Source organism: Anoplopoma fimbria, chromosome 11, assembly GCF_027596085.1.
Source record: "Anoplopoma fimbria isolate UVic2021 breed Golden Eagle Sablefish chromosome 11, Afim_UVic_2022, whole genome shotgun sequence".
Taxonomy (NCBI): domain Eukaryota; kingdom Metazoa; phylum Chordata; class Actinopteri; order Perciformes; family Anoplopomatidae; genus Anoplopoma; species Anoplopoma fimbria.
This window is the reverse complement of record NC_072459.1, coordinates 3,575,487-3,589,924: the sequence shown is the minus strand read 5'-3', so window position 1 is coordinate 3,589,924 and position 14,438 is coordinate 3,575,487. Positions and strand designations below refer to the sequence as shown.

The 14,438-nt window shown below is 36.3% G+C and overlaps 1 protein-coding gene across 1 annotated transcript; it reads left to right on the top strand.

Moving 5' to 3' along the window:
• Positions 1 to 1,442: 1,442 nt before the first annotated feature.
• Positions 1,443 to 12,883, top strand: hsd3b7 (hydroxy-delta-5-steroid dehydrogenase, 3 beta- and steroid delta-isomerase). Its single transcript, XM_054607711.1, has 6 exons — positions 1,443 to 1,632; positions 4,498 to 4,653; positions 6,816 to 6,924; positions 9,420 to 9,519; positions 10,424 to 10,586; positions 11,900 to 12,883. The coding sequence occupies exons 1-6, from the start codon at positions 1,485 to 1,487 to the stop codon at positions 12,310 to 12,312; spliced, it is 1,089 nt and encodes a 362-aa protein (XP_054463686.1). The 5' UTR covers positions 1,443 to 1,484; the 3' UTR covers positions 12,313 to 12,883.
• Positions 12,884 to 14,438: the final 1,555 nt, after the last annotated feature.

The following is a 14,438-nucleotide window of genomic DNA, read 5'->3' as shown; positions in this document are numbered from 1 at the left end:
GCATGTACGTCTTCTAAGAAAGGTCTGCAGACAATCTGGCTCCATTTATTAATAAACTCCAGCTTAATCATTAAAAGCCTTCATTCATTATCAATGTGTATCAATCCACACTTCGTGTCTTATTAGAAAGTGAGAAAATCCATTAAACTTTATTATTTCTACCTTATTACCAAATATTATGATTTACCAATGATAAAGACCGTATTTAAAACATATCAACCTTTTGTAAAGTACGACTTATCACAGAGTAATCCATCCAATAATGATTTACTCACTATAATTTTGTATCATAACTAACTTATTCTATTTATTATAATGTCCCTAATTCTAGAGCTGCTAGATATGATAGAAGTACTCAGATCTTATATGTTAAATATGTTTAATTCTCTGTTACAAGTAAAAGTCCTGCATGTTAAAATATACTTAAGTAAAAGTTGCAATACCACAGAGTACCACAAAAACACAAAAGTTTTTTTCTACATTGTAGATTAATATTGAAGACATCCAAACTATGAAGGAACACATATGGAATCATGTGGTAAACAAACAAATGCTCAACAAACCAGAATATGTTTTATATTTTACATTCTTCAAAGTAGTTGAATGAGAAGGTGTGTCCAAACTTATTTATATATATATAAATAAATATATATATATATATAATAAATATATATATATATATATATATATATATATATATATATATAAATAAATAAATAAATATAAATAAATATAATATATAATATAATATATATATAAATAAATATATAAATAAATAAATAAATATATATATATATAAATAAATATATATATATAAATATATATATATATATTTCTATTTATTTATACACATACAGTACCAGTCAAAAGTTTGGACACACCTTCTCATTCAATGGTTTTTCTTTATTTTTTATTTTTTTCTACATTGTAGATTAATATTGAAGACATCCAAACTATGAAGGAACACATATGGAATTATGTGGTAAACAAACAAATGCTCAACAAACCAGAATATGTTTTATATTTTAGATTCTTCAAAGTAGTTGAATGAGAAGGTGTGTCCAAACTTATTTATATATATATAAATAAATATATATATATATATATATATATAAATATATATAATATAACCAGTAAAATAGCAACCAGTAAACAGTTCCAGTAAACAGTTAAAAGAAAATACTTTTAGTACATTTCCTTTCCACATGCTAGGAAAAGAGTAATAATCTTTTCCTAAACATAACCACATATGTTTCTTTTTTACTCTAATCAGATTTCTGTCAGAAATAAACTGAAGACACTCCCACCCCCGTGTGTTTCATATATTGCACCAATAAAGGTTTGCAACACACAAAAAAAAGGAAAAGAAGTGCAGCCTTCTCTCCTCCTCTTCCTCCTCCTCCTCCTCCTCCTCCTCCTCTGGGTGAGGTGTCTGCGTGCTGGGCTGCAGGCTGCAGAGCACCGCAGCCTGCTGTCACCTCAACATGTCTGCTGCCGTCTACCTGCTCACCGGAGGCTGCGGCTTCCTCGGCCGGCATCTGCTGCGGGTTCTGCTGGAGAAGGAGGACCAGCTGTCGGAGATCCGGGTGTTTGACAAACATGTAGACTTAAGTTTGAACGGACTCAGCACCGGTAAGACTCTCTGTGGATTATGTAAAGGGCTGACCTCATGTCTGGTGTCTCCTTCACAGCTCTGTGTCTCTGTTATTTCACTTCAGGCTGCTGGGTTCATCATGTAGAACATTATCTGTCATCTTTAAATAGAAAACACGAATGGTTCCTAATGATTGAAAGGCTTGATGCAACTTCCCTCCGACTGTATGTTTGTGGTGTAATTCATTTGGTTTTTTGGGTTTCTCTTTACAGTACCAGTCAAAAGTTTAGACACACCTTCTCATTCAATGGTTTTTTTCTACATTGTAGATTAATATTGAAGACATCCAAACTATGAAGGAACACATATGGAATTATGTGGTAAACAAACAAATGCTCAACAAACCAGAATATGTTTTATATTTTACATTCTTCACAGTAGTTGAATGAGAAGGTGTGTCCAAACTTTTGACTGGTGCTGTATATACTACCAAAAACATATAAACCTTTTGTAAAGTACGACTTATCACAGAGTAATCCATCCAATAATGATTTACTCACTATAATTTTGTATCATAACTAACTTATTCTATTTATTATAATGTCCCTAATTCTAGAGCTGCTAGATATGATAGAAGTACTCAGATCTTATATGTTAAATATGTTTCATTCTCTGTTACAAGTAAAAGTCCTGCATGTTAAAATATACTTAAGTAAAAGTTGCAATACCACAGAGTACCACAAAAACACAAAATACTGCAAGTTTTAGTTTTTTTCTACATTGTAGATTAATATTGAAGACATCCAAACTATGAAGGAACACATATGGAATTATGTGGTAAACAAACAAATGCTCAACAAACCAGAATATGTTTTATATTTTAGATTCTTCAAAGTAGTTGAATGAGAAGGTGTGTCCAAACTTTTGACTGGTACTGTACATCTACCTACTTTAGTCCTATCAGTTAACTGTGATACTGATAAAAACTTGATAATAAGTCATGGACTGATTATTGAAGGAGACTGCAGGTCACAGGCTCAGGGGCCCAACAGGTTCAGGGGGAATGCAAACATTCTAAAAGAGAGACAAAATAACCAAAAAGAATACAAAACAACTAAAAGAGAATACAAAACAACTAAAAGAGAATGCAAAACAACTAAAAAGAAATGGAAAATATTCCCTTTTGAACCTGTGGCTCTTGTTTTTATGTCGGAGGGGTGGGGCCCTTTACATGCCAGTGTCCAGGGGCCCCATTGTCACGTCATGTTTCTGTCACTTTGTCAGTGTGGTTATGGGGCGTTTCACTAGAGCTGAATTTCTGTGTGTCTACTTGGAAACGCTAACATCATTTCCCTCACATGCTGAGTGATCACCGGGTCAGTGTGCAGAGCTGACACCTGGGCTGTGAACATTCACACTTCCTGTTCCAGGATAAAGATGGTATAACTGTTTGACTCTTTGTAAACCAGTTTACATTCACCGCCAAAACCTTTGTTTGTAGTGACCTGAGGGCGTTCTCATGCTCTCACATGTTCAGGCATCCTTCTCCGTGGGCTGAAAAATGCAAATTAATCAATATCCAAGCCATTTTCTTTTCTTTTTTCAACAACAGTACACTTTTTCTGCTTGTCCCTGAAGGGAATGTGCTCAACCACATATGATGCCTCCTATGCTGCAGTGGAAAATGCTTTGTTGAGCTCTCATTATTTATTGTTGGGGAGGACTGAGGCCGGCTGTTGTTGGTTCGGTCCCCTGACGGATCAGCTAACAGTAACAGGAGAGCTCAGTCTCAGCGACGCCCATTGCAGGACTCACAGAAAACAAGATGTTTAATTGTGTTTTCGTGTGAAATTTGAGCTGATTTGAATCGTTGAGAACATCTGTAATTAAAATACTTTAAATAGTCAAATTACAGACGCAAACTCCAGAAGGAGTATCCGAGTTTCAACAGGATCTCTGACTCACTGTTCAAGAGTCAAGACCCTTTTTCCATGTTGTCTCCACAAGGAGTAAAGGACTTAGTCTTCACTCGTTATCAGACGGCCTTTCAAGGACAGTGCATGAGAGCGAAGGTAAACCACCAGAGCTAGACATTCATAACTGATAAGGAGAGAAAGCATCGCTGCCTGAATGAAAAACATTCTGAGATCCCACAAAGAAGACGTCCAGAAAAACGTGATGATGATATTTATTTAAAAATTCATTTCATTTCATTTCAGTGGAAGGAATGCACCGATAGTGACGCGTTTATAAACTATATATATTATAAACTGGAATTCTAATTCCTGTTTAAGTTTTGACCAATTTGTTGCTGCATTTAAAAGGTTTCCTATTGAATTGTAATTCCTGTTATTTGTTTAGGGATTTTTTACAATTTGACGGTGTAGGATTTATTATTTTAATAATAAATAACAATGCAGTACATTTATATAACAATAATGATAATAAACTTAAAAGAATGTATTTGTATAGTGCTTTAAAGGGTACTCAAAGGCACTTTATATTGGAAAAACACAAACAGTAACAGTAAAACAAAAGGTGATATAGAGGAAAACAAAATGCCATCACGTTGATTATTACATGATGAATCACAGATTAGGAGCAGTTTTAAATAGGTTGGTGTTGAAAGAGTTAATTGACTCCGCTGTGACAACGGTTTTTCATCTGAAACACTTCAGGTCATTCCAGGTATCTCCTCAAATACTGATGAATTTCTGCTCCATCGAGAGCGTTTAAAATGACGTTGACAATGACAGACGACGATTGAAGATTCTTTGGAAAAAAGAGGCAATGTTCCAAAGAGAGTTTTGTAATGTTGCTATTGGCAAACAGACACAGAGAGTTAATTCTTCTCACGCTTTGTTAGATAGTTTTGACTTCATGTCTTCCTGTTCCTCCCTCAGAGCGGACGAAGGTGGTGGTCATCCAGGGCGACATCACGGACTACAGCAGCGTGTTGGAGGCGTCCCGGGGCGCTGAAGTGGTCATCCACACAGCCAGCCTGGTGGACGTTTGGCACAAAGTCCCGGAGAACCTCATCGTCTCTGTCAACGTCACAGGTGAGAGTTCAAGGGGAGGAAACGTCACCGGGTGAATGAGTTTTATGAATGTTTTACTGTAGGAAACCAGAAAAAAGAGGAAACCCACGCCTTCTCCTGTTTGGGATGATTTTCAAGGACATGACTTCACCCATGTTTAAGTTCTGGTGAATGCTGACACAATATTCTCCATTGTGTGTCATGTTGCCCATTTATGGAGTAACACATACTCCAACCATGATAAAGGGCTAGTTTTCATCACATATTATGTAATATGATGTTTGGTAGAGTTTCTCTATGCAGTGAAAAAGCATGTCAGGTCATCCTGCTCTAAACTGGTTAATCCTATTAGTGTGAGTTTCAGAGGGGAGTTCAGGTGTCACATGATTGTATAAATGCTGTTTGAGGGGATTATTTTCAGCCTGACAGGAATTCAACTCTCAAAAATACAGAAAGGAAATCAGGTATAATTCACAAGCAGCTTTTTTTTTACCAACAACAACAGACAGTGTTTCTATTCACAAGAGATAGTCAGTGGTTCTGGTCCCGGACATTGAATGTTCATTCGCAATTTTCAAATTTTCTGAAGTAGACTATAGTCAGTGTCTGGCCTTGAAAAGGCTGCAGTGATTCAGCAGATAGACAAAACACACTTTTGTCATCTGTTTATGGAGAGTAAGCTGAAGTCTGTTGGAATTGAATGTATAAATTACTCACGTCTGTTTGGAAGTTGTTAATGTTTTGATATAAATAGGATTTAATGTTGTACTAAAGTCATGAAACCTATAAAGATGGGTTAAGCCGAAGAACCGAAGAAGTGATTCGATTCTGAGGGTGGTTCGGTTTACATTCCTTTGGCTTAGAAATATGACAAGAATTTGATATTTTTCCCCCAGGGTCGGTTTCATGTTAACTCCCTCTTCTTCAGCCTCAGAAACATAAACTCACTCTTCCTCCCAGAATTAGTAGGAATTTCAGGTGCAGGACTCTTAACTTTACTAAGTAAAAGAGTTCAGAACATTATGAAGTATCTAGACACTAGACGTTTCCGGTCAGAAGTTATTTTACCGTTGACGTTAAAGGCTGTGTGATTTCTGGCCATGAACCCTCCTGTGAACCAGAATGAGGTCTCAGGGTCTTTTAGGACCGCTCCCAAAAGACAGATGGTTGTTGGACCTTGAAGTTATTATTTCAATTGGACTAGCAGCTGATTGCTTTTGTACGAAGATCAAAGAGCTGAGAGCCGGCTGAGGAATCTAACTCTTGTTTGTTTAGCAGTGAAACCAAATCCTCGACTTCAAAAATATAATAATATTTGTATTTATATTATCAGTTACCTTTTAAGGAGGTGCTCTGTACAGGCCTGGGTGTTCAGTTCTGTCTGGTTAAGGAGAGACACTGTGTGCAAAAACAATGTTTTTCATGCACCGGTCAATTTAGAGATTTTGTCAATTTGCGTCAGTAGATTTCTCCTAAATTCACCTAAAGTTACCATTAGATAATGCCTCATTAGCATATTCAACATGACATTTCAGAAAGATTGTTATACATTAAGGGTTTGTCTAAATGTAAGTGATCAACTGGGGGTTCTTACAGAGGAGTCGGCTCACAGATTATTCATACCCTGATTTATTCAACATTTTATTATTATTATTATTATTATTATTATTATTATTATTATTATTATTATTATTATTATTATTATTATTATTATTATGTCCAAAGTTAAACTTCAGGCCACCTAAAGATTTTTAAAAGTCTTATTTTTGAAAACTGGACAACTGGAAAAACCTTTAAAACTACTGTTAGTATTATTTTCTTCCACTTTTCAATGATCTGTTTGTTTCCACCATCGGTCCACTTTTACATAATTGAGACCAGGTTTTAGAAAAACATGTTTCCTTCATATATCATCTAAACAGAACACATGTGGCTCTCTCGTTTGAACTCATTTCCTTGACCCTCTCCTTATGTGACCAATTATAATTTCAAGACTTTCATCCTCATCCTTTTTTGCTGGATATAGACCTGGAATTTGTCTGCAAGCGCACTGAAAATAATCCAACTGTGTCAAAGTCAGTCCTGTGGCTTTGTGGGATTACGCAATGAAATGTAGTCTGATCTATCCAGCCCCAATATTCCCTGTGTCTCTCAGATGACTTAACAGTTTTCTTTCTGCTCAGGAACAGAGAATGTGATCAACGCCTGCGTGGAGTGTGGCATCCAGTGCCTGGTCTACACCAGCAGCATGGAGGTGATTGGCCCCAACGTCGACGGAGACGCATTTGTCAGGTGAAGCTCAAAAAATATATAATTCAGTTTTTTCTTGTCTCTGTTTAGTTGTATTCTGCCAAGTAAACAAGTGTACAAGTCCGAGTGTTTTCCTCACCGAGCACAGGTGGTTACACTCAGAAATGCTCTGGCTCCGGCAGTTACTTATTATTATTATATTCCTTTGTTGATCCCAATGGGGGAAATTCGGGTGGTGCGTTTCTTTGGTTACTATCTTGTATTCTTTCTCTTTTTTTATCTCCTGAATGCACCATGATGGAAAACAAGATGGCCAGTTAAGAATAGATAGGATCGGGTGGAGTATCCAGCACCCTAGTGTGATAAGCAAGGGGCCTTCAAAGACTCACTCTCTTACTGTCCGTCGGTAAGGTTTTGCATGAGACCGTCAGGAATGTCAGACACGTGTTACGACATGCTAATATGCAAGAATAGGTTTCTGCCTCTGAGGAAGTTTGTGTAATTCAACAAAGCATTGTTCTCCGCTGAAAGACAGAGGAGCATTTGATAAAACAATTGTGCAAAGGGCAAACACAGAGAGTTCACTGCAGAGGCCTATTTCAGAAAGCACATTTTAACAAATGCTGACTCTGTGGAAAACTCCATCATCAATGGAGCTCTGATGCAATGATTCACCCTGGCAGCGGGTTAATAACAGGCACAACATCCATTTTAATCCAGTGGACGTAGTCATATTAATGCATGTAAATATGGACTGTGCACATTTATCATTTTTAAAAAAGAGCGGGGAGAAATGTCAATAAATGAACACGATAAAGTTTTATTCAGTGTTTATAATTTCCTCTTATTCCAGTGGATTAGAAACTGGTGGAATGTGACAGTATATTAGTGTATTAATTACATTTAGGATATATTTGTTCAGTTTTAATCTGATGGGGACAAAACACAGGGGGATAACTGAAGATCAAACATTTAGTTGAAGATTTAAAGATATAAATATCAAAGACATATTCTGATCCACTAGTAACATTCAAGGGGATTTAAAGGATTTAAAGGATGAAATGCAGTCAATTTTAAATTTGAAACATCCGTTGGGATCTTGGCTCAACAGCGTTCTGTGGCTTTAGTTCAGCTACTTAAACAAAGGTAGTAATTTGAAACCCAGTCGCTGAAATGATGTTACAACACGTTCAGACTATACACCTATTAAAATCAAAAATATTTCAAAATACATTCTGCAGCTGCACCACCGTCCAGCTACCTTTTGAAAAAGGATATATTCTTAAATACATTATGTGCAATAAACACGTTAGTGGAGCTTCTCTAACAAACAGACAGCTGTGTTGTGTGCAGAGTCACAGCGTTATGAAAGAGAAGGACATGCAGAGGTTTTATTCTGAGCTGAGGGAGACTTGATGCTGTGTCATATTTGAATGTGAGGGCAAAAACAGCTGTTGGAAAAAATCTCAGACTCACATAAAAGCAACAACTTCAGATAATCCAAAGTATCAATCTAAAATTCTGACACACAGTAAATCTTTGATACTGAATCAATGAGGAGATAAAAGTGTGTCTGGCTCTGTAAGAGAGAATCTCAGGGTTTGTTTGAGATGAGAGCATGTTAGGTTACCGCGGTAACTAACCCAGAGTTTGAGGTACCTACTGGACCAGTTTCCCTCATCTAAGGGAACTCAGAGTTCTCAGTATACCTGTTTTCTGAAACATCCCTGAAGGTGTTTGTCAGAGCTGCATGATTACACAACCACTTATTTTCACTCCATGCACTGTGTTTATTTACTACATTTTAAGGGAGTGACGGGACTTGTCTCACTGTGAGACTATTTACAGATATGTGCGGAACGGAGAAACCAGCTTTTGGATTCTGGCCAGCCTCTCTAAATACATAACATTTAGATTACTAACAAATGTAAAATTTCAATTTGACATTTTATGTCCATCAAAGTAGGCATTGTTTTTGCTCCTTTTTGTCTCTCTGTTGGTTTGTTTTCCAGTTGGTAATATATCTTAAAAACTCAACTCACAGATTTAAATGATATTTGCAGGAAACTGAAATACTTGACTTGCTTAGAAGGGGAAAAAAAGTAGCATATTTATCAAACTATTGGTTTTTTTACTATATGTATTTTGTATATTGGTAGTAACTGGATTAAAATGTACAACAACAGTGGTATGACCCGTTATGAAGAGTAAAATATGTGGATCTTAAAGGACGGAGTCAAATAAATAGTTGTAGTGGAAAACGTCCAGCATCCAGCGCTTCGAGCGTCATTCATGACATTCCTCCAGATAGTGTGTGCGTGTTGTGTGTACTTAAGAACAATATTCACAATATCAAAGTGAAAGAATCAATCTTGGTCTGATCTTGTTGGAAAGACTCGCTCTGCCTCATTTTCCTCTCTATCTTTCATTCCTTCGCTCCATTTCTGTCCACAGTCTGTTAGGCGTCAGATAAAATAAAAAATGTCTCTCATGTTTTCTCCCGAGCCTCTTCTGAATGTTTAACTCTTTCTCTGCAGGGGCAATGAAGACACACCTTACAAAGTGAAACACACGATGGCCTATCCTAAGAGCAAGGCAAAGGCAGAGAAAATCGTGCTTGAAGCTAATGGCACCAAGGTACGTTAAGCCTAACAGTAATCTGGTTTATGGTGTTTTTATTGAGCCGGATTTATTTAAAGCACGTTTTACCAGTAAACTTTAAAGACAGACTGAGAAAACAAAACAAAAAAACAACACCATAATGATACAGATGCAGAATAGAAAGAATGTTTATTGCCATCCATATTGTGTAAAAATGTTTATAACTGTGTACTTAAATGCTAAATATTAGATTGCATAATGTATTGCATCATGGTTTAACCCTTGTGCCTCTCTTGGGACGTTTTTGGCTCCTTCATTTTTCTATTACTTTGTCTGTGTTAATACGTACGGAATATATTTTGTAAGAGTTTGAGGTTTTTTTTCTCAGACTCTTTAATTTAAGTTAAAACTGTGCCTTAAACCCATTAAAACCCCAACTTTTGATCCCAGAGCCATTACAGCTCATGAATTATGTTACATCAGTCTGTCAGTATAGAGCAATTACTTCAAAATTATAGTTCATTTTCTCATATTTGCCCTGTTGGGCAGATGTATGCTATTTCCCTGCTATTTCCCTGGTTTCCACTAGGGGCCTCGCTGCTGTATTATGGAGCACTGCAGTGTTTAATGCAGTTGTGTAGTTATGATTTATGATGTTTGACAGAGATATTTGTTGTTCTCTAAGGACATCAGAGCAATTTGTTTTAAGTGAGGCACAATTAAGAGTGGGTAAACACACTGTAAAACTTGATGAGGAAACTTCTTTGCCACACAAATTCTGAATCATCCCCTTGTGGCTTTGCTGTGATGTAAATCTTTTTTTTTTACAATCAAACTCCACAGAAAGGAACCCTTTGACCGCTCTGTTTATGTATTTATTCATCACTCTGCCTCCTGTCGGATTTCCTAACACTGAATCTTGGTTTTGTCTGCTGTCCAGGTGAAGGGTGGAAAGTGTTTATACACATGCTCTCTGAGGCCGACGGGGATCTATGGCGAGGGACACCAGCTGCTCAAAGATTTCTACAAGTTGGCTTTAGAAAGGGGGGGCTTGGTGGTCGGGGGTGTCCCAGATGACGCTGAACATGGACGGGTCTATGCAGGTAAGATCACTGTTTTTGTGAGTCATATTCACAACTTTATAGACAAATCAAAGTTAACCAATGCAGCTTGAGTACCTTAACACACCTTTGGCCTACCCAGTAGGCCCTGTTACGTAACAATACCCGCATAAATCTTTTCAACACTATGAACACGTTCTAAATAAATCTCCCTCCAGGTGTGCTGATGAAATATTTAAGCCAAGTCATTCAGTCAGAACATTAGCTGTTGTAGTTTATGACCAAGTTAGGTATTACCAACAGTTCATGTGAGCATGAGTAGAAGTCAACATGTATCGTACCCAAACAGATGCTGTTGTTATAGGACTGTAACCTACTAAGAAGGATCCACAGTTGATACATGATATCTATTTATGTTTTATGTTCTCTGTTAGTACATCAGACACTGTAGATATTTTGTAATTTGTAGCCTGCACTCACTGGATGTCAGGTTGATGTCAGTGTAATGTGGTCACAGTGTGAAGCATTAGGTTTTATTTCCCCTAGTTTAAGTGGAGATTATTACTTTATATTCAACTTTGGTTAATGGCATAAATATGGAGCAAAAGGGGCCAGGAAAAAATGAGGAGGAATATTTTTATTTAGCATTTTGAGAATGAAGTCAAAATGTCAAAAATAAAATCAAAATGTTGACAATGAAGTCAAGTCAAGAATAAGATCATAATTTCAGTTTAGTACCAACTTTAGTAGTTTAACATTTCAATTTATCTCAAAATACAAAAAAAATCTTCCTCTGGTTGATTTTTTTCTAATTTCTTGCACTAATACTGAAAGTTTGACCTCATTTTCGACATTTCAACTTTGTTCACTTATTCCTGGCCCCTTTTGCTCCATATTTATTTATGGCATTTAAAATCGTCCCTCCGCTCATTTTTTACCTTATGCTTGGCCTTAATACTATTCCGTACATAAAACATTGGTGTTTATGGGTAAACATGATTTTTTTTCTAAAATACTAACCTACATAATCAGGTATATGTTCCTTAATAAATGATATGTCCCTGACAGGAATCATTGTTCGGACTGACTACTTTTCGTCTTACTGTAAAGCAGCTAATTTTAGTTCTATCCCTCAGCCTTATACTGTATTTGGTATAAAACAATAATTCAAGATTCAAAAAGGCGATGACGTTTTTTGGAAAATGTTATGTGTAAGGTTGTAGAATAACAGCGGTGATTAAGAGGAGTCATTCTTCAAACTGACCACTTTTTCTTTGGGAAAACATGCCCTTTCATGTTTTGAGAACTTCTTCCATCATGCACTCTGGTGTTCACCTACATGTTTGTGTTTCTAGGCAACGTGGCCTGGATGCACGTACTTGCAGCCCGGGCACTGAGGGATCGACCGCAGACAGTCGGAGGTGAAGCATTCTTCTGCTACGATGACTCACCCTACAAGAACTACGAGGATTTTAACATGATGTTCCTCTCCACGTTTAACTTCAGGAGGGTCCGCATACCCTCCCTGGTGCTCTGGTTCCTGGCTTTACTCAATGACGTGCTCCGCTGGGTAATGAGCCCGTTATACAACTACACGCCGTTGCTGAACAGTTACACTTTGGCCGTGGCTTGTACCTCCTTCACTATCAGCTCAGATAAAGCCCAGCGCCACTTCCAGTACCGCCCTCTGTACGACTGGGACCAGTGTCGCACCCGTACACAGAAATGGGTTGACATGCTTCCCCTGGAGAATCCCAAAGACTCCTGATGTGACCTCAACTACAACACGCTTTAGAAGGTGCTACGTTGACATGCCAGGACTCCAGATGTGCCACATTGTGAAGAAGTAACCTGCAATAATGGGCAAAGAGAAGCCAACTGTATTTACAGTATAAAAAAACATTTCATTTCATTGTTATAGTTGTGTAAGTTTAGCAGCTTAGTTATAATGAAAACACAATGAAAGCATTTGTTCAAATGAAGCACATACATTATTAGAATTGTGAGATAAAATATGAATGATTATTAAATTCCGTTGGATTCAGTTCATTTTAGTTTACCAGGTACAACCACCAGGGACTATACTTTCCGTTAAGAATGAACTTTATTCAGGTATTAAACATTTTTACATCAGTATTTGTAATTATGGAAATTATGACAAATGTAAACACAATTTACAAGCATTTACTGGACTTTATATCGACGTTAAACTTGTATTTCAGTAATGTATTGTTATTGATAGCAATGTTTTATGTTGCATAATTTAAAGAATGTTTTATAATGACATTGTCAATGAAGTGCATCATGTTAAGTTTCTTACATATTTTTTAATTGTTAATAAAGACTATTTAATATATTCTACATGGGTTTGCCGGTTGTGGTTTTTGACACATTTCAGGGAGAGGTTGCATTTATTGTTTTCTTCCCATCACTGATCTCATTTATGTCTTTTATTACGACATGCAGTGTACATCATAATGACAGTTTGTACTGCCTGGAGACCTGATTCATGATCCTAGATGTATTTATTTACCATTAACACATGGTTACTGGGAGTTCTCTGCCTCTGGATTTCCATGGCGACTATGAACTTTGTTTACGCACAGTGCAAGGACTCAGTCTTCCTCTGTGCTTTTGTGGAAACTTGTCGTCAGACTAAATGAAAACCAGCTGGATGGCATTCATTTGTATGAGCAAGACAATATATATGGGAGTTCCCTTTTCGAATAAATGGTGTCTCCCCAATGTTTTTTTTACCATGGCAATCACAACAACCAGCTGCCTGCTAGTGTGAAAAGGAAAGCAAATAAATGACTCACTATCCCCAACCAGAAACTATGATGGTCTCCCCAAACAAAATAAAACACTCTGCTCACATTGGCTGGCTGCATAATTCAGGTGAATAGTTTGGTTGTAAGCATGCCTGAGCATTTGTGTGTTTAACAGATGTTTTGGTGGATCACCAGAACCTCACTTTTTCAGGGTTACTTGAAATTAAATGAGATTGCACCCTCTAGTGGTGCTAAAGAAACATACAAGTATAGTGAAACACAAAGAAGTGACACAGTGATAATTTAATGCTTTTTCATTAGAATGTATTTATTTACCCTCCCATGCTTTTTAAAATTTGTTTTTTTTCTTTTTTTTTAAGTAACTTCTTGGTTAATAACTTTTTATTAAAAGTATGTCAAGGGTGCTTTACAAATAAACAATTTATCCTTGTAATGAATGTGTGTATGATTATGGTAAAATAAAATAGATTTCTGAGGAAATATGAATGTCAAGAAGCATTTGCATACAATCAGTGGAGAAGTAATATTAATACCTTATACTAAAGCTATCAGCTAGGCCTAACTTTTGTGGAGTAAGTGGAGTAAGCATAAAATATAAATATTCAAGTAAAATATACAGTACCAGTCAAAAGTTTGGACACACCTTCTCATTCAACTACTTTGAAGAATCTAAAATATAAAACATATTCTGGTTTGTTGAGCATTTGTTTGTTTACCACATAATTCCATATGTGTTCCTTCATAGTTTGGATGTCTTCAATATTAATCTACAATGTAGAAAACAATTAAAATAAAGAAAAAACATTGAATGAGAAGGTGTGTCCAAACTTTTGGTTGAAAAACCTCAATAGTGTATTTAAAATAAAAACAGTACTTGAGTACAGTACCAGGCATACAATATAAATATTCAAGTAAAATATAAATATTCAAGTAAAGTAAAATAAAATAAAAAACCTCAATAGTGTATTTAAAATAAAAAACCTCAATAGTGTATTTAAAATAAAAAACCTCAATAGTGTATTTAAAATAAAAAACCTCAATAGTTTATTTAAAATAAAAACAGTACTTGAGTACACTACCAGGCATACAATATAAATATTCA

Excerpts from the sequence above, each read along its gene's own strand:
- hsd3b7 (XM_054607711.1), top strand. The coding sequence starts at position 1,485 with ATGTCTGCTGCCGTCTACCTGCTCACCGGAGGCTGCGGCTTCCTCGGC. Across the intron at positions 9,520-10,423 it reads TTGAAGCTAATGGCACCAAG|GTGAAGGGTGGAAAGTGTTT; the intron begins GTACGTTAAGCC and ends TCTGCTGTCCAG. Across the intron at positions 10,587-11,899 it reads ACATGGACGGGTCTATGCAG|GCAACGTGGCCTGGATGCAC; the intron begins GTAAGATCACTG and ends TTGTGTTTCTAG.